At 37.2% G+C, this 21,266-nt stretch overlaps 3 protein-coding genes across 3 annotated transcripts; 2 read left to right on the forward strand and 1 right to left on the reverse strand.

Moving 5' to 3' along the window:
• Positions 1-244: 244 nt before the first annotated feature.
• LOC143452936 (methyltransferase-like protein 27) lies at positions 245-2,561 on the forward strand. Its single transcript, XM_076954096.1, has 5 exons — positions 245-459; positions 1,505-1,657; positions 1,731-1,845; positions 1,927-2,047; positions 2,130-2,561. The coding sequence occupies exons 1-5, from the start codon at positions 360-362 to the stop codon at positions 2,346-2,348; spliced, it is 708 nt and encodes a 235-aa protein (XP_076810211.1). The 5' UTR covers positions 245-359; the 3' UTR covers positions 2,349-2,561.
• LOC143452900 (periodic tryptophan protein 1 homolog) lies at positions 2,365-15,284 on the reverse strand. The gene is made up of 14 exons (XM_076954043.1): positions 15,092-15,284; positions 14,072-14,123; positions 13,832-13,943; positions 13,355-13,443; positions 13,128-13,227; positions 12,900-13,025; positions 12,707-12,807; positions 12,438-12,526; positions 11,439-11,535; positions 4,373-4,434; positions 3,960-4,077; positions 3,663-3,869; positions 3,482-3,587; positions 2,365-3,095 (listed from the first exon to the last, which is right to left on the reverse strand). Exons 1-14 carry the CDS (start codon positions 15,232-15,234, stop codon positions 2,686-2,688), a joined length of 1,812 nt encoding a protein of 603 aa, XP_076810158.1. The 5' UTR covers positions 15,235-15,284; the 3' UTR covers positions 2,365-2,685.
• LOC143452907 (complement C1q tumor necrosis factor-related protein 4-like) lies at positions 7,554-11,781 on the forward strand. The gene is made up of 4 exons (XM_076954051.1): positions 7,554-8,116; positions 10,139-10,263; positions 10,479-10,858; positions 10,981-11,781. The coding sequence occupies exons 1-4, from the start codon at positions 7,596-7,598 to the stop codon at positions 11,158-11,160; spliced, it is 1,206 nt and encodes a 401-aa protein (XP_076810166.1). The 5' UTR covers positions 7,554-7,595; the 3' UTR covers positions 11,161-11,781.
• Positions 15,285-21,266: the final 5,982 nt, after the last annotated feature.

Consider the following 21,266-nt stretch of genomic DNA (forward strand, 5'->3'; position numbering starts at 1 on the left):
TCGCCTTTCAAATTTAGGCTATTTGTATATTGGCTGCCAGTATTTCACCGAAAAAAATCGTGTGTTCGAACCTATTTTCACAGTTTCCTCTTAACCTAACTTAAATTTTATAATATAGTAACCTAAATGTACCCTCTAATCCAAACCTAACTCCAATAAAACCTTAAATAGCTAAAACCAACTTTTTGCATTCCCATTCTCCGAACCGCCTATCTTTAACGACAGGCTGCGTTAACAACTTTCGGTGAAATAGTCGCTTTGTTGTGCATTTCAGCAGGGCCACGCAGTGTGTAACGTGGTGTAAGCGTCTTATGCCCCTAGTAATATTGTACGTCATAAGCTGCGTATAAACTGAGGAAATGCAGTCTGAAAGCGAAGAATGGAAGGGCCCTGCTGATGAAAAAGCTAAGTTTGCCTGGAAAAGGCTGGAGTGTAATTTTCCACACGGAGATTTTGAGGGTAAGATACAACTTTAAGCAATGTTAAGAAGATTGTCACAACATAGAACACAGTTCTCGCTGTTTCTTTGTTTCTCTACAACTCGCTAATAAGGTAGGGAGGAATGACGTCACACGTGAATCGTTTTGCCCTGTGGCGAAGTGTGCTATGATAATATGTTACAACGGATTGCACGAACCATAAGTTTGCAAAATTCGGTCAGGCTACAAAAAATTTGCCTTGAGGTCTACACTTAACCCTTGCAGTAATCAGAAAACCTCATGCAAACATGTCTACTGCCTAATAATTAATCCACATTCCCACAAATACTTTTTTCCAACTAAACTTCTCTATAAAAATGAGCCATGCCACCTAATTTCGGTGAAATACAGCGAAATTCGATTGCTTCATTTCATCAATTACATGGTGCGGCTTATAACTTATTCAACGGAAATGTATAATTAAACGAGGTAGGAAAGCATTTTGAGGTATGGCTTGATTGCTGCAAGATTTCTAAATCGTCTAAATTTCAAAAGGTTATCAATTAATAATAATTAATTAGTTACCAGCTGGAACTGTGGCAAGTGAAAACACATATGCGTTTGACCCGTTTGGCATTATACGTTATGATGTTTGACAAGTATAATTTCTGATCTATATGGTCCAGACCGCCGCGTTTGCGTTTTGCCCGGTGACTTGTATCCGGGCTTGGCATTTAATTTAAAGCTATAGTATCATGCTTTGTTCGTGCCCGGTTTACATGACGCTTCTTTAAAGTATGACAAGGTAAATTAATTGCCAAAAAGGTACGTTTTTACCATTCCTTTAGTAGGCTATATATATGATAACAGTATAGGATACCGAATCTAATATGTTTGAAGCCGCAAGTAAAAATACCAGCGTTCGTTCACATTTGGAAGGTTGTATCAATAATATTTAATTGACGTTATGAAGAAAACAAAAAACTATGCAGCTTTGAAAAACAAAGCAAAAATTATGTAACTTATGCAGTTAACTGTGATAACCGTGACTTTAGAAATTTTAACTTTTAGAATTTCAATTACAGAATTAAAAGCTTTCTACGAAACTTGGGCACAGCATTACGACAATGACGTATTGGCAATCGGCTACGGCGCCCCAAAAGCAATCACTGAAGAAGCCCTCATTGTTTGCGATGAGGAAGCAAAAAAATCCTGGAAGGTCTTGGACCTTGGTTCAGGTGAAAGATATCTACTTGTACTTAAAGGATAAAAGTAAGGCTCAACTTTACACGTCAATATCCAACATTATAGGCACAGGGATGGTCGGTAAAGAATTGCATGACAACGGATTTCGAGGACCCATGACAGCCCTGGACTATTCCAATGCTATGCTAGACAAGGCAATGCAGTTACCTGGTGTATTCAGGTAAACCTATAAAGATCGTCCTTGCAGTCAATTCCCAACGTTTGGATGTGTTGCAATAACTCGTATATTTCTTAATTTTAGCTCCAAGATTCTTCATTGCTTCACGCCCGAGTCGTCTCTTCCAGTGTCAGAATCGACATACGACATGGTGGTTTGTGCAGGAGGATTTGGCCCAGACACCTTAGTCGTCAATTGTATACCAGTATGTGCATAAATCAGGACAGACTTGTCGAATTTCCCTCGGTGCCGACTACATCGATGCTTCAATTATTTCATTATTTCAGGATGTGTTTCGAGTTTTAAAACCTGGTGGCTATTTCATCAACACGATGCGGACAAGCGAATTTATGGTGACTTTTAAGGAGAATTTTGAAATGAAAATAGACGACTTGGTCAAGGCTGGCATAGCAGAGAGAATTGCGATAAAACCTTACTACCAGTATCAATGGGACACTGATAAAATGCCTGGAACTATGGGAGTTTATCGTAAAGCAAAAGTTTAACAATAATAACAAGTGGTAAAGTAGTTTTGTTTATTTGTAATTGTATATGCACCACAGACATATCTTCACTTAAGCAATGTTTAGCAAAAATAAGTGCAGGTGTACTACGATTATACATACTGTAGACTGAATTTAATCGTAATTCAAGTTTTTGCAAGAAATTAAGACTGTCTTCGAGCGTGAGCGAACGTTATTAAAATATTATAAACACTTCGCTATATTGTGATATAAGTAGATCAACCGGTTTTGATAGAACAGAGCAGGATAATAAGACACGGTAGCCTATAGGAAAACATTACAATATTGGTTAGTTTGCACAGCGTCAGGTTTTACGCTTTCACCCCGTATTTTCAGCCTGCAATAATTTTCTCATTAATTTTCTGCGTTGTTTGGGAAACATACGCTTTCGTCTAATACCACTGCTGTCGTGGTCCGGTGACAATAATGACGAGCTGTCGTTCCTCTTATGTCTCTTTTTGCGTCTACCATTTGATGCCGTGTGGACTGATGACTCCTCAAACGTAGACTGATCTTTAGCATCCTTCGACATTGTGGATTTTTTGTGCCTTTTCTTGGTAGTTTTAGCACATTTACTTTCGATTTCATTTTCTTGTTCATTGTCGTTTTCAGGAGACTTTCCTTTGTTCTTGTTTTCTATTTCTGTCTCAATCTTGACAGACGAGCTCTCGCTTTCCTTCGGCCAGCTCTTCACGTTACAATTGATATCGGAAAACTCTTCGTGACTTTCTGCAGCGGTAAAAGAAAATTACTTCGAGTAGGGTGATGGAACTAGCGACCATCGGAACAAAAACCAAGCTCTAAGAAACAAAGTACGTGGACAAAACATTTGACGTGACTGTACAAAGTATACCGCATTATGCACATATGGGTACAGTTTGTTCTGTTGTAACCCTTTTGAACTAGTTTAGTTACAATTATTGTTACAGTGAACCATAGTACACTATCATCAACAAGCCAACACAGATTAACCATCTAAAAACTAACATCCCCCACGGTTGCGTATGTACGCAAACCGTACTTGTAAGTGCCACTGTGCAATTTCCAGTCTGGACATCATGTAAGTCGGTTCCTGGCGTTAAATGGATTTCTGCAATATACACTCACAAGCTTACTTTTCATTGACGTCTTGACATCCCATAGTTTAACTCCATCTCTTTCTCCGCCTACTGCTAGCAACGACATGACGTCAGGATTTAGGTGAAAGCAGTGAACCATGCCCTGCATTATGACCGCGTAGTGAGAGCGCAACATGTACACAATTGTAGAAAAAGAATTTGTTTTTAATAAACGCACCATTTTCATATTCTTCTCTTCAAGCAACTCAGCGGATGTTGAGCCTAGTTTCCAAACTTTTACGATGCCGTCGCTTGATCCGCTAACTAACAAAGATGACGTCATACTTAAGGCTGGAATGGCTTCGTCGTGAGCTTGGAAATTGTACAGCGGTTTCATTGGTTTTCTCAGATCACAGTAATAGATGATTCCTTTATCAGTACTTGCCTAAACAAGTGTAAACAGCGAGTCCATTAAGTAGTCAAAGAAGGAGCATTGTACCTTATAATAATTTTAAGCAACAATGCTTATTCTTACTGAAAAATAATTTGTATCCCCGAGATTCCATTTGACCTTTTCTATTTCTCCTTTTAATTTCCATTTAAAATTACCGCTAGATGACGCACCAGAACGAGTGTCAAGCGCAAAAATTCGTCTGTGCATGTAAAAGAAACCTGTTAGTTGTTAACTGAAATTCATGTTACAGCCTGTAACATAGAGATATAAAATTTTATACCGTATGACGGGGTAATACCAACAGTTGGAAGACTTTTTAAACAAGTCCACCGCAAGGTTAGCGAAAAGCAAACAAAAAATCGGTCAAAACACTCGTCTTATGAGATTGGATAAGCATAGTCAGACGACTAGTCATCAAAGGCCCCTTTAAGGTCGAATGTAAATTCATAGTTCGATTTAATACTCATGCGAGGTCAACGTTTTCATAGACTTACCCGTCGAATGCACCAGACAGCAAACAGTGAACCGAATCCGGTTTCCATTCGATAGTTTGGACCTGAACGTAGAAATGTACTTTCGTTAAAAAGGGAGTTTGAGAGTGATGTTGAAAGACTGAATTGGGCGTGTGAATTTAATTGAGGAATATTTCATCGATGGGTTCGGAGTTTGCATGAGATCGATAAACGCTTACGATAAGAGCTGATTTTAAACAACAAACGCTGGACAAAATAACCATTCACTGAATAGGCCAAATAGATTGCGCACGCTCAACTGAAAAGGTGTCCTATGCGTACTTGATCTTTTCATCGCACTTCATTATGTTCAGTATTCGGTTCAAATTATGAATCGTTGACATGGAAAAAATTCCATGATTAACTTCCCCAGTCTTTCGGGCGATTTCGGCGGAACGAAGTTCGCCCATTAAAATAAGATGTTAAATGCACTTATACCGAGATGCTCAATCGCCGTTTAAGAGCTTAGTAGTTTAATAACACGCCTACGTTGGTTGGCAACACAAGCTTAGACGTGGTTGCACCCGGGCCACTACATATTTTCATAACAAAAGCTGCAGAGAGAAATGTAATCCACGCAAAACCGGAGCTGTGTAACCAAATTCGGTAATACTTTTAATGCTAGCTGATGCTGTACTGGAAAGCGTGTTGCTAATTCCGCGATCATTTTTTAAATACAATTCTTCCGCAAATGTTTCTCACCAGGCATGTTAGTATTAGGCGGACTAATCCGGTTTCAACTCGTATTAGGACCGCCGGCATCCCGTTTTGGACATTTTACTATAAAGTGGTACGTTAATTAAAATTCCATCAGCATACTGACATCTGGTCTTTGTGTGATTACATGTAAACGGACTTTGTTTACAAACGCTTTGCACATATGCGATACTATTTTTGGTAGATCTAGATACAACATCGCAGCCTTGATATATTTAGAAGTCAAAAACCGATCTTGGTATGGTGAGCGTCTGTTTAAAGTAGTAATTTGTAACCTAGGCAATGACCGCTTTGAGAGGACATTCATTTCAACCACTTCCGCATTAAGCTATAAACTGCCACCGGCATTTCACAATATTTTATACACAGATCGTCCGGTAAAACACGATTGCCAAACCCACAGCACACGTTTGGTTCAGGGGCTTTCCACAGGCTTTGAAATAAATTCAATTATTACAGTTTGTTATGCAGACTGATACCCCATAAGGACGCCAACAAACGCACAAGGCAAATAGCGGAATGTAAAGTATGCGAATGCTGTGCATTCGTTTTCTTTAACCTTTCTTAACGTGTCTACTTGACAAACATGAAAACGTGGGTCACGTAAAACGTACAACGACCCTCATCCCTTCATCGTGAAATCACAATAGACGTTTACCTCGTCATTTCTGACACCGCCTACGCATTAAAACAGTGACGGTTGACATTCAAGGAAGATGCCACGAGCTCACGACATTAGAGTAGTCGCGGGTAAACTTAAAGGATCTGACTTTGATTATACCAACAAACATAACTAATTCCGCTAGCAACGGATTCCAATAAACTTTATGCCACGGGCGGTGTCCAGAAAAAAGAAAGAAAAGAAAAACGCTAACACGCAAACTGATATGATACAGATCACAGATGACAGCCAGTTGCGAATGAATAAGGCGATAACACCAAGGTCTAACTTTTTGAGCAACTTTATCAGCAAAACTATATTGTCACTTATTAGGAAGTCTTTAACCGGTGCGGTATTTGCAAAGTTACCGAACTCAGCAAATTTCTTCGCTGGTTTCCGACTTTTAAAACCGCATAAAGCGAAGCTATGTTGATTTGTCGACCAAGGTACAGATTAAAGGCGGTCGCGCCGGAACTAGTTTCAGAGCGAACACGGCAAAGGCGGTACCAGTGGCAGCCATTGCTTGAAGGTATCGGGCTCATACTTCGGGCGATGGTCGGTCACATCAGCAGAAGAATTTCCAGGAAGTCAAACGTTAGTTGACAAGGCAATTGCGTTTCGCACATACTTTAATTCGAGAACAGATGAAGAAATTATGGGTTACAAGCTCGAGATGGACACTTAAGCTAAGGAACTTATGAAATTATTAAAAAACCGCGCGTGTGGCTAATCGTGAATTATACGCTAATAGCCATATTAGGTTCTGACGCTGGAACACACCTAAAGAACTAGAAAAAGTTCTGAAAGCTTTCGAAGGGTATAGCAAAATCAACGGAATCTATAGCCTGAGCATGAGTTTAGCGTTATTTACAGTCACCTAAGTACAATATCCCGACTCGTTAAATGTTCTTTTTGCAAGGTAGAGAAAAGAACGACGAACGTGTTTCTAATGCGATTACTTATCTTTACAAGAATTCTCTTCGTTTGCAAATCATCCTAAGGGGAATGCACGTTGCGGTAAAAATCTATTTCGAGCGACATGGGAAAATAATAGGGCAGTTTTATTTGGGCGGTGGTTTACAAGCAGTATATTACAAAGCTATTAAAGTTTACGGCACCTTCCAAGCCGTTACTCAGGAGGCGGTATACGACATACGTGGAAATTTATGACAAACCCGTAACCTTATTCCAGCTATGCCGACTGTGGAATGTGACTATGTGTATCGGCAAACCGCAAAAAATTGTATTGCAGGGTTCCGTAAAGGTGTACCTTATAGAAACGCTTCCCATAAAACAAAACATTCGTTTCGGACTTTCGTTTTATTTAATACATTTTATTCGAAACAGTTTATGACACTGTACAATGTACATGTACAGCGAATTATCAAATTTATGGCAAAGTCAGGTCTAGACCGGTTACCAACATTTTGTTAAGATCGTATACTGGTCTATACGCGCTACAGACAATTCGATTCAATTCCATTTTTAACGCAGTGTGCACTTGTATCCTTTTAGAGTTTCTAAATATGCTACGGAGTCCATTGTAACGTCATCATGACACGTTCCGAAGTTGCGCAATAAACAAACACAGCGTTTCACTTCTATGATGTTATGAAGTGCTCAAATATTTCTTCTCCTGTGAAGCTCAGCGATAGAACATAGCGAAAGAGTTAAAGCCGTTGAAAAGTAGGTTAGATCAGTTGGGTTACGAGTTGAGTTTTGAAGCAGTCGAAGTTTTTAACTGATGCCGAGTAGACACCGATTAGCTCAACACACTAATGTTTTAAAGCAAAACATTTCAGTTTTAATAGAAAAACGGTTTTTAAAATGAAAATTCTTTCTGACGAGAATTTTACGACTTTCAGGTGGAATCGAAATACAATGTTGATTACAGCCTTGAATGTTGTGATTTTTTGCTGGGTTGGTGCGATGATTGAAGTTCACGCACAGCATCGCAACAAAGAACGGATGTCTGCCGGATTTGAGGAGGACTTGTACGGTAGGATCGAGCAAAAAAACCCTGGACTCGGAAACTTACCGGCAACATTTTCAGTTGCTCGAACAACGTCGTTAAAGGGACATAAACAGAAGCAAAATGGAGTGAATTTTGACAAAGTTTTCGTCAACGAAGGGGGGCATCTTAATCCAAACACTGGGATTTTTACAGTACCCTTTGACGGAGTGTACCAGTTTTCTTATTCTGGTGCCGCGTTGCCTCATAAAAAACTTTCCCTTCAGTTGATGAAAAATCACTACGAAGTGCAAAGTTTGGCGTTTGATGGAAAGAGAAGGAAAAACCCACAAGTACAAAATCAACAGACGGTCTTGCAACTTGACCGAGGAGACAGGTGATGTTCAAATTATCAATATTTACGTAGAAGCTATTTCTTGGCAGCTTCCAAACAAAAATAACGACATTCCTGTCGTCACAACACAAACAAAAATATCTATTATTAGGGCTCAAAGCAAATGCTTAGGCGGGACTTCTTGAAGTACTGATAATAACGAATTAACCGGCGGTGGTTTGTGAGTAGCACGTGGAAAAAAAAAACCGGTATTATCAAAATATATGTTTAGAATTGTAACTATACAGTGAATTTAACTATTCTAATTTACGAAAACTATTCTAGTATCTCCACACTACAAATACTAATCACTAAAAATCACAATGCACAGAAAAAGTTGGAACTAACGTTCAAGTATACCTAGCGTTTGATAAAAGATCAATATCTTCAAAATAACATTGAACTACACAGTTATTTCAGCTGCATAGCGTACCATGGCCATCTCACCAAGGTGGGCAACAGTTTAAGAAGGTTAAGAAATGTAAAAGCCTAAACACAGAAAGTACGTGACAATATCTACGGAATGATACAGATTTTGTCTCGACGAGCTACGCGTTAGATATTTGCAGATCACAATCGTAAATTTCACCCTGGGCAAACACTAAATCTGTCGTAAATATTGTAACGATCGTCTCAGGCTATAAGCCGTGCTTGATCTATGATAAAAAGCGACGTTACCAGCGTAAAAGGCAACGATTTTTCTACCTTTACACTTCAGGACAAAGCCTGTGTGTAACTTAAGCAAAATTGATCGATTGTTAAAAAGTAGGTCTATTTTTATGGCGGGTATGTTTGAACAATTGTATATATCCCTGCCTTCAATGAAGTGTTTATACATAGTTTACTTTTCACTATGGTGCAAATTTTTGGCCGCTTAATCGACAATACACTCATTTCTCAATAAGAAAATATTTTACAAAAATGTGTAGGGACCTTATTTCGGAAAGCAAGAAACTCTTGTATTGGGCCAACTTAAAGTTAATAAACTCTTTTTTGTTTGTTGGGAGCACAATCACGAGCCCAGATTTGTTGTGCTGATTTTAACTGCAATGTGTACAAATATGTATAGCTACAAATTACAGCAGTAAAATTCATAAGATGATGACTTCATAAATTCAGAAGTTCTGAAGCGACTGAGCGCTCCCAGCGAAGAGGATAGAGCGTTTGGCTCGAATGCGGTAGACCTGGGTTCGATTTCCAGGTCGGTTCTTATCGAAGGCTTTAAAAAATGGTACCCACAGGCCACAGCTACCCTGTTTGGAGACCAACACAAAGGATTTACTGTGGAGAGAATAATCAACTCGCAGTGTCATTCGAAAGACTGATCCCCCATGGTGACATGTAATGTGCAATATGATTTAGCTGCAAGGCCAAAAGGATTACGAAACGGATTTGGCGCCGCCGCTTGCGAGTATTCTACTTGATACATAGATTAGATACTATAGGAACTTGTTTCAGCACTTGCCCTCACATTAAACCAATAAATCGCTTTTTGAAACAAACAGCCTGGCTCCGAAAAGGGAGCATATTGGTGATATTGCAAGGTTTTGTCTAGACCGGACTTGGCATAGACGTGTCAAAAGCACATGATGTTGTTAATCTGAGCCAAATTGCCCCTTCGAACGCACTTACAAGATCTTTTATTGTTGGCGAAAGGCAACGAAAATGAAAAATTTCCTTGAGAAAATGACCGCACTGTAGCCATACCATTAGCAAACGTCTCATATAAAACGTCCAATAGCGGAACAAGATAATCCTTTGCTTAAAACCAGAGATAAGCCGATCTACATACACTGTCATTTTGACACCATCCGGCGATTTAGAGATAGCACCTATGAAAAAGACACCTCATTGCATGAGCATTTTGATATTAGTTGAGCGTAACACTGCCTTATTTGTGACGAAATAAACACCATAACAGACGGGACCTACAGCAATACTTTCCAGACAAATTATTGTCTTAACTCCATCGACACATAACCATGGAATTTCGTTTGATATTAAGTTGTAACGTCTGTCTTGCAGAATCTGGATCCGACTTGCTCCGAACCGAAGTTTTGGGGTCATAGGATTCAAACGTAACGGCTACAGCACAACTTTTACAGGACACATATTACGCCGTGTATCGCGTGACGACTACGCGCCGACAAGTAATTTGAACAGGAATATATTGCCAATTTATTGACATAATTTGTAATTAAGTCACAAAAAATTCTAATTAGTTTGAAACAAAATATCGAATGTTTCTGGACGAGAATTTAACGGTTAAATCTCTTTTATAGCAGTAATATAAAGTAAGGTATTTGGTTAAATTGATTATAAACAGCAACTTCAGACAGGAGCTCAAACTTTGTTTGATTTTTAGATCTCGACGGAATCAGTCTGACACCTGTACAATTAGATAATGATCATAGTGACGTCAAAAGCAACCGCAGAAAACGAAGTTCGCGAACGAAGAGGTTAGCGAATCCACTCCAGAATGCGAACTCAAACTTCGTGGCTTTTTCGGTTGCCAGGACGACCAGTGTTTTTGGAAGTGATAGCAACAGAACTTTTATCCCCACGAGCCGAGACGGTATTTTGACGTATGATCGTGTCTTTGTCAATACATATGACGTCATGAATCAGCAAACCGGGGAATTCGTGACGCCGAGAAACGGACTTTACTACTTTGCCTACACTGTAGGGAAATACCCTAAAAAGAAACTATCGGTGGCGCTCATGAAAAACGATAACGAATTTCAGGTAAGGGGGCTCCAGACGTAAGTGACAGTTGAAAACTTATTTCCGCTGCGTTATCTTAATTACGATAAATAAGAACATTAACTCCAGATTTGAATTAAAGCCTGCAACGAATTTTTTCAAAGGTTCTTGCTTACGACGAAAGTATCACAAACCAACGTCACATGCAGAGTCAAACGATCATACTGCAGCTGGAAAGAGGCGATAAGATATGGCTAAAATCCTACAATTCGAAAGATTACGCCGTTTACAGTAACATGGGAAAATATATAACATTCAACGGCTATCTGCTTTCAGCCATGTGATTATGAGAAAGCAGACAGCTTTTTAATCTTTGCGACTTGCAAAATTGCATTGTGAAGTGTTATAATGTAACGTGAAGCAGCATATCTTTTAAAACAGCACTGTAAGACGGTATACTTGTCGAATTTTATTACCATACGACAAGTGTATAAGTGCTACATGATTCTGATACGTACTGGTTCTTTCTGCTGCATCTATTTTGTAGGTTTAAAGCGACTGCTGCTCTTTCAGTATTACTTTGGCATCGCAAAAGTTAAATGGATAAGTGACAAATCCTTACTTTCTCCTTGTGATTCTTAAAAAACTTTTCCACTTTTGCCTTTTCAAGGTCCCACAGCGCCACACGGTGATCCACAGAGGCAGTTGCAATTTTGTTCCTTTAATAGAGAGATGTCACTTAAAATTGTTCTCGCAATATTTAATGTGATATAATATTCAGAAAATAAAAAATTGCAGTTCTAAAGGTAACTTAAAGTTAGTGGCTTGTCATAACTTTAAAATAAAAGTTTTTTCCTACAATGGCGCAACTTTTGTTGATAAAGTGATACAGTTATTGTTGATTAGCATATCCATGTGTGCTGTGCTTTACATAATTATAAAATAAACGGTGAACTCTACAAAAATTACTCAGAATCATAAACGTTGGAACAGTGGAATCCTTAATTGTTTCTAGTGGATGCCTCTGGGCATCCTGGCTCTGTAAAAATGGTTGCCAAAGTTGGATGCCCAACTTTGGCAAACTAAGCTTAATCTGCCACCAGACACAATCAAACAATGCAGTGCTTTTTTTGGTCTAAAGTTTCATAAAAGCTATACTCTTTGTCTCTCCAGTAGTCTGGTGACAATTGCCAGATTGATTTCCTGTGAATACATCTTTTCATGCTGTGCACATAGCATGGTCTGGCACAGATCAAACCTTAAACAATGACATTATCCAGACATCAGTGACATGGGCAACCTCATTGTGGGGCAAAGACCAATCATTAAAAAACAATGGGTGCCAAGTGGTCGTCCCTTCCACATAATGTTGGATGCCCAATTCAAAATTTGGTTGGCATGGCACTGACACACCCACTAAAATTCAACCCTGCTGTTGAATACTATTTAGTCTGATCATACATCAAATTGCACATCAATGACTAAACTGATAAATATCCATTATATGAAAAAAAACTAAAAATTAATCCTTATACCATAGTCACTATATATCAATAATTTAATTTTTAATGGGAGATATGATAAAAATTAATATTGACATGCATAAAATAAATATTCTAACCTTGCCAATGGTATCCACGATAAATCCAAAACTGCATCGGTATGTCCAAACTTGGTTTTACCACGAGCTAAGTATTCATCTTGCTTTTCCTAAGATCGTTATTTGAAATTATATATACCAGTATCTCTATTTCTACATCAAAATGTCAAATTACTTGAATAGAGTTATATATTAATTAATTAAAGTCACCAATATCTACATCCAACCAGAAAGTAAGTTTTCTGATGGCTTTCTTTTCAAAATGCAATGTAAACTAAGTAATTTTATACCTTGGGAACACCAAGCGAATATGCAGGTTCCAATGTGTTCAAAACATCTATGTCCCATACATCAATAACGGAATCAATATTTCCAATTGCAACGAAGTTACCTGAATGATTTTAAGTTTTCTTTTAAAACAGTTTTTAATACTCAAACAACTAAAATAACAACAAATAGATTGATTTATAATCTTTCTCTAACCCTTGTTACTGCTACATCTGTCCAAAACATTGCCGGCATCGAAGTCAAGCCACTGCATGCAAAGAGGAGCGCTAGACAAAGACACGTCATGGTGTACGTAGAAGTCTTTACTTTCATGATTGTACACTGATAAAATAATATGTTACCGGTACTTATGTTTCTATTATCGTGGATACGGCAACGTTAGCACGTTTACATTAGCAAAAAAGGGACAAGTAGTAATCTTACAATGAACTTCTAATGAAGCATAATCTTTCTCACATCGGGCACAAACCAACATGTTATCCTGATCATTTAGGGTGAGGTCTTCCTTTTCTTCTTCATCGGACTGCAATCAATAAGTACGGTACGAAATATTGCAAAATGAACAACTTTGCTCTGTAATTTGACTGTTAAATGAGATCCACAAACGTGGAAACCTTTTTCTCTCAGAAGTATCCATCACAAGTACTCACATCGTCTTCCTTATCTTGTTTAATATAAGGGTCTTCCTCATTCGAAGCAAATACCACCAGATCGGACATTGTTTCGCCAAACATTTCACCTTACACAAGTAAAAGGCAGATTAATTGGAATACTGATAAATATAATGATGTACATTATTCTGCATTAAGTTTCCTTTAAAGCAGAAACATACAATTTCATTACATGAATAACTTATAAAGATAATATTTAAAGCTATGCCAACTGCAGTAACAAGCAAGAAAATTCTGTTATTAAGTATAATTTGACAAATTAACAATGGATTCAACTGTAACAATATTGCAAGTTATGAAATACAACCAGAATAAATAAGCAGAATACTGAGCTGATAAGGCTATATGTATATATATAATGTACTGTATATGTTTGCATATTGAGCCAAAAAACTAGACTTCAAATATAATCGAATATTAAGCTAGCGAATATATCAGTAGGCCAAAATACTAAACTGGTCTCATTATCATAGTTGTCCAGGTCAAACTCTTTCAAGTCATCATCATCATTATCACCATCATCGCCGTTATCATCATTGTTTACAAAGTTGTTGTGGTCACTAGATCCCTACAGTATAATTAGTACAAGATGTTATGCAGTAGACATCTGCATAGTCATTTACGTCAAAAAAATTGTGGCTTTATTTTTATTACACATTAGCCTTTGTGCTGGAAGTATAAGTTAAACATATATACCTCTAATTTGTCAGTGCTGTCTTCATCTTCACTGCAGTCATCATCAGAAACTCTAATAAAAGACAAACTTTAAGGAGGCCTTGGTAACGCTCTCATGGTGTTTCTACAACTTTCACCATGGTAATGTACAGTATCGGTACCCACTTGACAACATCCCAAAATAAGCTGCTAAAGTTACTGTTGTAAAAGCAAATGCTTTTTAATGAGAAGCGTAAAAGTAAAAAAATAGTTAATAAAAGATTCTTGTCGTATTTATTGCTGGTAAGCAGTAATTTTAATATTCCTGAAAGTTCAAAAAACCCTTCTCTTCCTTAAAAAAGCAGGAGAAAGTTTGAACTGAGTTGAAGTTATTTTTCTGTAACGATAAAGTTTTCTATATTGCATCATTATTTACGGCATTAGCTATGAAAAATTTGAATTAATAAATTCTATAAATATGGTTATTTACCATGGCCACCAATCACACTCCAAAGTTTACGTCATGCTCATGCAGTTGATTCAGTTGACTGCTTATTTTAATTTTGTCTGCAACCATAGTCTCACATGTTCAGCAATATCTACACACATCTTTTAATATACAGTCAAACCTTTTGCAGGAATCTAATTTAGACTAGCCAATGGAAATTGACTAAATCAGAGTGATTTTTATCCTAAATCAACATACTGACTTGCTTCGTCTAACTACAAATTGCTGCACAATATATACAGTAAGTTGCTTTGGTTTGGTGATTCTAATTGCTTTAAAATTGTTTTAAGACATGAATTACTTAACAGTCAGGCGCTTGTAAAAAAGTTACGTCCTTTTTGGCCCAGTAAAACAGAAGCAAAACTAGACTATTTACAGAAAACCAAAAAATTTACAAACCAGTCAATAGTATATAAGTAAAAAATGGATTACCATAAGCGAAACACCATCCAATAAAACATCTGAAAACCAGAACACTTAACTGAGTAAAAGACATGTATTGCAACGCAAAAGTTTATTTCTAATCTTATGAGAGATGTTTCTCCAAAACTTACTTTTTATGCTTTATCAAATTCTTTAACTCAGTATCAGTAAGGGCAATCTGATCAGGAACAGGTTTTGCGGCTTTTCGTTTGATCCATGTCAAGCAAAATATTTGGCTACTTCCGCCTTTAACTTCTTCTTCATCCAAATCCATAAGCAGATGAAATTTGAACTTAAAAAACTGCTTAAGTAGTAAATACGAGACTACCTGCAACAGAAATGTATTCCAGTAAACAACTTGGCAAACTACCTCACAAGACAGGAAATTTCTAGTCATAATTCGTTTGCACTATGTCCAGTAACACTTAACCAAGGTTAGTGTGGCATAGCCAGACATTCAAGCAGGGTAAAATTTAATGACTTTCTATGTGTGTCGGAAAAATCACACAACATTTTGATTGGCAGTAGAGAAAATTTTTCCTTCACATCTCTTAGAAAAAAATGATAGCCAACATTATATCAATGAACTATTTGCAACAATAAATAAAAGATAATAAATTAGGTAAAAAAATTGGTTAAAACAGTTTATAACAAAATAGCGAGAATGATTCTTCTTGTTATTTCATTGTTTATAGAGCCTAAATTTGGTTGTCATAACTTAAGCTAAATTTTCCAGTGCTTGTTAATCAAACTTAAAAATTTTAAGTGATATCCAATACACATATTTTTTTATATCTAGCTAAATTTTATTTAAATTATACTCTGAAAAACTGAACTTAACTTTTTACATATATATATATTCTTTATCCTAACCAAACCACTTATATTTAACTGGCTAAAAAACTGTTTAACTAGAAGACACACAACAAAATAATCAATTTTTAATCATATTGGTCTGTTCTAGACTAGTTGTTGTCCAATGCCCACTAGTTAATAAAACTGGTTAGATAGCCTAAAAAATAAAAAAACACTTCTCTATTCTTAAAAATCATTTTTTTTTTGAAGTTTCTCTAAAGTTGTCAGTTTCTCTTATGATAAAAAAGAATATTGGTTCGATTGTATATCGCAACAGCAAACAGACGAATTTTATGCCATCTACAAAACAAACAGGAAAAACTTGGAGAGAGTATAAATTGCTTTACTATTCCCAATTGATGCAAGAATGACAAGTGCAGAGAACTTCATATTTTATTAAAAAACATGTTTACTAAAGTATGATTTTCTCTGCACTTGTTGTCATTCTTGCAACAATTTGGAATAAAACAGGAAAAACCGATGACTCAGGTCCAGGTGACCAGGAGTCATACTCGACTAAACAGTGAAAAAAGAAGACAAAACAAAAATACAAAATCTAATTTCTTCCTGCTTACTGAGTGCTTGTCACTACTCCAGACTGGAAAGAGTGGCCATTTTCAACGAGAAAACGTGTGTTCAAAAACTCAAATTTTGGCATGATAGCATGCACTAAACCCAAGTACAAACAATGCACCACCGGACATGTCCGGTACACAACGTAGCTATCTAGTGCAAACAATGGTGTATAACATAGCTATTTGGTGCACAAAATGGGTCGATTCGATTACTGTAATGGGTTGATTATTGCAACTAATTCCCAAACCGCGACATTTGGTACACACTGGTCCACACGAGTCTAAAAAATTACACAGTCCAGTGCAAGAAACCTACATTCCATACTGGTTTGTATATGATAGAGAGCATAATTACCCCCTATAATGTATTCTATATCCGTGGTTCCCAACGCATGGGTCGCGACCCAAAGTTGGGTCACCAGGTTATTGTTTTGGGTCGCTTGCTTTTTAGGCATATTGTATCTTGAGCGAAAAATTACAATAAAAAAATTGAAAACTTGAAGAGATCACAAAAGTTGAAAATATAAACTCCAAGACATGAAGCATTTTATGTCATGAAATGAGAAAGCTGTTCTGCGTGACGCTTGAGTAATTTCGCATCAGTTGCATTTTGTCGTACAAAGAGCTCCCGCAGTGAAAAAGTTTTGAGCGCGTCGTGTGAACTTATTTCATGCAATCCGCAAATGATCCAAACTGTGTGAATAAGCCTGTTGAATTTTTTAAGAGCAAGTTGAAATCGATTCAAGATAAAAAAGTACTGTTAAAAATACCGTTGCTGTTTACTCTTCGTATGTTGCGGCCTATCAAATTGCTAAGCAGAAAAACTACAGATGGTGAGAATTTGATAATGCCAGTTATGAAAGAAGTAGTAAAAATAAGGATTGGTGAGAAAGAAAGTGAAAAGTTAAATGCAATTTCTTCATCCAACAACACAGTGAAAAGACGCCAAGTAGACATGGCTGATGATGTTCTTGAGCTGATTCTTATCCAAGTGAAGGAGTCTCCCTTTTATTCCATTCAATTGGATGAATCTGCCGACATTGAATGTTTGCCCCAACTTTCTGTCTTTATCAGCTTTATCAACAATGAAGCTGTATGAATGAAGAACAAGAAGCAACAAGAAGCTATTTTGCAAACCGCTAAAACTGCACACCAAAGGTGAAGATATTTTTCAATTGTTGGATTATTTCTTTACAGAGTATTCCATTCCTTGGGATAAATGTGCTGTCATTTGCACCGATGGCGCAGCAGCTTGTACTGGCATCAAGTCTGGTGTGGTAAAACGAATCAAAGACGAAGTCCCAAATGCTTTGTGGACTCATTGCTTTCTCCACAGAAAGGCCGTTGCTGCAAAAAATATGTCTCAAGAGCCGCACGAAGTTTTAAATAATGTTGAGCAGTGTGTAAACTTCATCAAAGCAAGGCCACTAAATCAGCGTTTGTTTTCGTTTTTGTGCACTGACACGGATTCAGATTAATTATCAAGCTCTGCTGCTGCACACGGAAGTGCGATGGTTGTCACGAGGTCGTGTCTTAAAGCGAGTTTGTGGTTTGCGGGAGGAGATTGCTATCTTCCTGAAGCAACACAACTATGTAGGCTTAGCCGAGAAGTTTTTGGATAGAAAATTTCAACGCAAAAGTTGCTTACCTTGCCGATATATTTGACTGTATGAATTCTCTAAATTTATCTATGCAAGGCAATTGTTTTATGGTGATTGATCACGCCGCCAAAGTTTCTGCTTTCCACAAAAAACTCATACTCTGGAAAATTTATGTCACTAGAGATGAGTAAGATATGTTTCCTGAGCTAACGCAATATATTTGTGACAAGGAAGTTGATATCAAGCAAACTATAATTTGACACTTGGAACAACTTGCCCAAACGTTTGTGCACTACTATGGTGAATCTCCAACACCTAATAGCCAAAATGATTGGATAATTGATCCATTTGCTGGAAAGGACCTGTCTCAACTTCTCATCCATGTAGCAGAACAGTTTATGGACATGACGACAGAAGCAGCAAATCGTATTCCTTTTGCGTCCTTCAAAGACAAATACCCCAAATATTCTGCAAATATCCACTTTTGGGCTTCCATGCACAAAGTGTATCCCATAGTTTCAAAATATGTGATTCAAAAACTGATTCCATTTGCAACAACTTGGCTTTGTGAGACTGGATTTAGCGCCATGTGTGCATTGAAAACTAAACAGCGAAACCGTCTGAAAGTTGAAGCCGATTTGCGGCTATGCTTAAGTAAAATAAGCCTCGATTTCAAAAACTCACTGACAGCAAGCGAGCACAGTTATCTCATTAGTGTGATATATGAATTGATAAACATATTATTTTCAGAAAAAGTTGCTGCTTTTGAAGTGCTGTGTATTTGCAACGCAATCTTGTGTAACTTTTAAAATCTTACGACAATTTACTTGGGTCGCAAGATTTTATAAATCTGAATTTTTTAAAAAATGGGTCGCCTTAAAAACGTGTTGGGAACCACTGTTCTATATAATAGGGGGTTCAGCATATACAAGTGCACAACCAGATGATGTCACAATTTGAGTAGCTGGGGCCTAGTACAAAAAGGCATCATGTAGTTGTGTACTTGTATATTAAACCCATTATAGGTATTAACTTGACAAGGCGCAAATTTTACCATAATATTTATTGGCATATTTATCCATTATCCGGAAATTTATCCATTATTGGCATATTTATCCATTTGCACTGAAAGCAAACTTTCCAGTAGGGCAGCAAGGTTAACTAAAGTTATAACAACAGACTAGACCAAATAATGACGCCAACGGTAGCAAAGAAAACGATAAACACTGCAGTACCTTGTGCTCGCTGGTAAACACCATTAAACTTTCCAGCAGGACTGCGACTGAGGCTAACCCTTCCAAAACTAAGGCCAATTTTCCATAGGTCAGTGCCATCTGCCATGTGTGTATAAAAAAAAACTCCCTGGGGAAGTCCCTAAAGCTCTTCTAGTATTCCAATTTAATTAAAAAAATGTTTTAATTTTTATTATAAAATTCCAAGCCTAACAATTATTTTTCAATTTTCTTTTGTGTGGCTCGTATTATTAAAGATTTACAAACAAGTATAAATAATGATTATATTTTTCGAAGTTTGGTTAGAAGAATGCACTTGACATAATAATCGCAATAGCTGTGCAAAAACATTGGATGAAATTTAAATAGTAAAATTTTTCTCCACACTGCTTTTGAAGAGGGATAATGCAAAGTTTCCAACAGAGCTTGTTTGTTATACCCTACTGATTCGCATTGCGCATGTGCGTCATATGCACATAACGTATGAACCAGGTAGCAAAAATATTATTTGTGATAAAGTAAGTCGAATATCATTGCTTTCATGTTGAAACAAGACTTTCGTCATAATTGTATAAAAACAAAGCAGTGTATATTGCAACGATAAAATAGAAGGCAACATACTGTAAATAGACTAACTTTATGGCGCATTTCCACCAGTTTCGTGGCGTATATGCGTTTGACGCATTTGCTCAAAAGTCTAAATTCACGTACTTAAAATACGCTACAACGCACAACTTGTATCACACCAATTCCTGCTTGTCTTTCTTGCTGACGGCTGGTCAATATAGCCAAACGTTTCTTTTAAAACTTGTAAAAAAATAAAATGACTGATTGATTGATGTGCCTATAGCCCTATAAGGGCTCGGCAAATGAGTTCTCCCGTCGGTCTCACGCGGAAGCATACGAGTATATACGCCGTAGAGATTGACGCATAGATGTCAGAGCAGAGCCTGATTTAGGTTGGCTCAGGGGGCCCGGTCCCCCACCACTTTGGGGCTCCAACAAATTTTTTGGCCAGCTAATTTGTGTCACAAATGAGTAAAAATAAACCACTGTACAATTCAAAAATATTCACCAAATCTAAAGTTTTACCTTAATTTAATCTTTACTTTTTCCAACATTTACATATCATTGCGTGTTTATTTCGTTTAAATAGTTTCAAACTGCAATGGAAAATGTTATTTCTTTAAATTAAACTAATCAAAAGCCGGCTGCACACATTGATGACTCGAAAAGAAATTGCTAAGAATAACGTACTTACGGAGGGAAGCATAATTAATTGGGTCATAGCCACCCTATAACGGACTTAAATTTTGGGGACCATAGATGTTTCCACGTCTTTATGCTCATTGCTTTTTTTCCTTTGAGACTCCTCATTGGCTATATCATATAGTTATGATAACGATTGGAATACAGTACAGTGTATTACGTATAATTCTATGACATGAAAGCTTCAGATAGCATTGTTATAAAACAATGACCAAATTCAAGAACATAATTGGCTGATCGTGAAACACGACAGGTTGCTTGTTGTTGTGGTTGTCAAGCATCAAGAGAAAGTGTCTGTAGAGCCTACTTCAAAAAATGCAAATTGAGCATTGCTGTTGCTGATACGGAGTTGTTCGCTGTTTGATCGAGTTGTAAAAGCAAAATAAGGTTATCCACGTTGTAGATGTTGAAAAGAAATGGTATTACAAAATTCATTGTCAAGTGAAGTGCGGCTACGGTCCCTACCTAATACAAGCTGATATAATATCTTATCCATAGTACTTTACTTACTGGCTTAGTCTAATTATAATTATAGATTACTACACAGCCTTGCAGTAATCTATGGCCTACCATTCCAACAGGTGATGCTTTTTATTTTGCTTTCGCTATTTGATCTTCCAGTTCGTTAATTGTTAAATTTACTATCATGCGCACACTGACAAAGTGATAGCATTTAGCATGCACTGCTTATAATGCGTCAATTCCTACCAGTCTGACACAAGCCCAAGGGCGAAGATATCCTAACCTGCTGCTGGCTTGTTGCAAGAAATGAAT

The sequence above is a fragment of the Clavelina lepadiformis genome, chromosome 1 (genome assembly GCF_947623445.1).
Source record: "Clavelina lepadiformis chromosome 1, kaClaLepa1.1, whole genome shotgun sequence".
Classification (NCBI taxonomy): Eukaryota; Metazoa; Chordata; class Ascidiacea; order Aplousobranchia; family Clavelinidae; genus Clavelina; species Clavelina lepadiformis.

Bases quoted from the DNA above. Each gene is read 5' to 3' on its own strand.
- LOC143452900 (XM_076954043.1), bottom strand. From the start codon at position 15,234: ATGGATTTGGATGAAGAAGAAGTTAAAGGCGGAAGTAGCCAAATATTT. The intron at 13,944-14,071 runs GTATATATGTTT...ATTATACTGTAG, and splicing joins ACAGCACTGACAAATTAGAG to GGATCTAGTGACCACAACAA. The intron at 3,096-3,481 runs GTAAGCTTGTGA...TTACCGCTGCAG, and splicing joins TGTCAAGACGTCAATGAAAA to AAAGTCACGAAGAGTTTTCC.
- LOC143452936 (XM_076954096.1), top strand. From the start codon at position 360: ATGCAGTCTGAAAGCGAAGAATGGAAGGGCCCTGCTGATGAAAAAGCT. The intron at 460-1,504 runs GTAAGATACAAC...TTTCAATTACAG, and splicing joins TCCACACGGAGATTTTGAGG to AATTAAAAGCTTTCTACGAA. The intron at 2,048-2,129 runs GTATGTGCATAA...TCATTATTTCAG, and splicing joins TAGTCGTCAATTGTATACCA to GATGTGTTTCGAGTTTTAAA.
- LOC143452907 (XM_076954051.1), top strand. From the start codon at position 7,596: ATGAAAATTCTTTCTGACGAGAATTTTACGACTTTCAGGTGGAATCGA. The intron at 8,117-10,138 runs GTGATGTTCAAA...TCTGTCTTGCAG, and splicing joins CAACTTGACCGAGGAGACAG to AATCTGGATCCGACTTGCTC. The intron at 10,264-10,478 runs GTAATTTGAACA...TTTGATTTTTAG, and splicing joins TGACGACTACGCGCCGACAA to ATCTCGACGGAATCAGTCTG.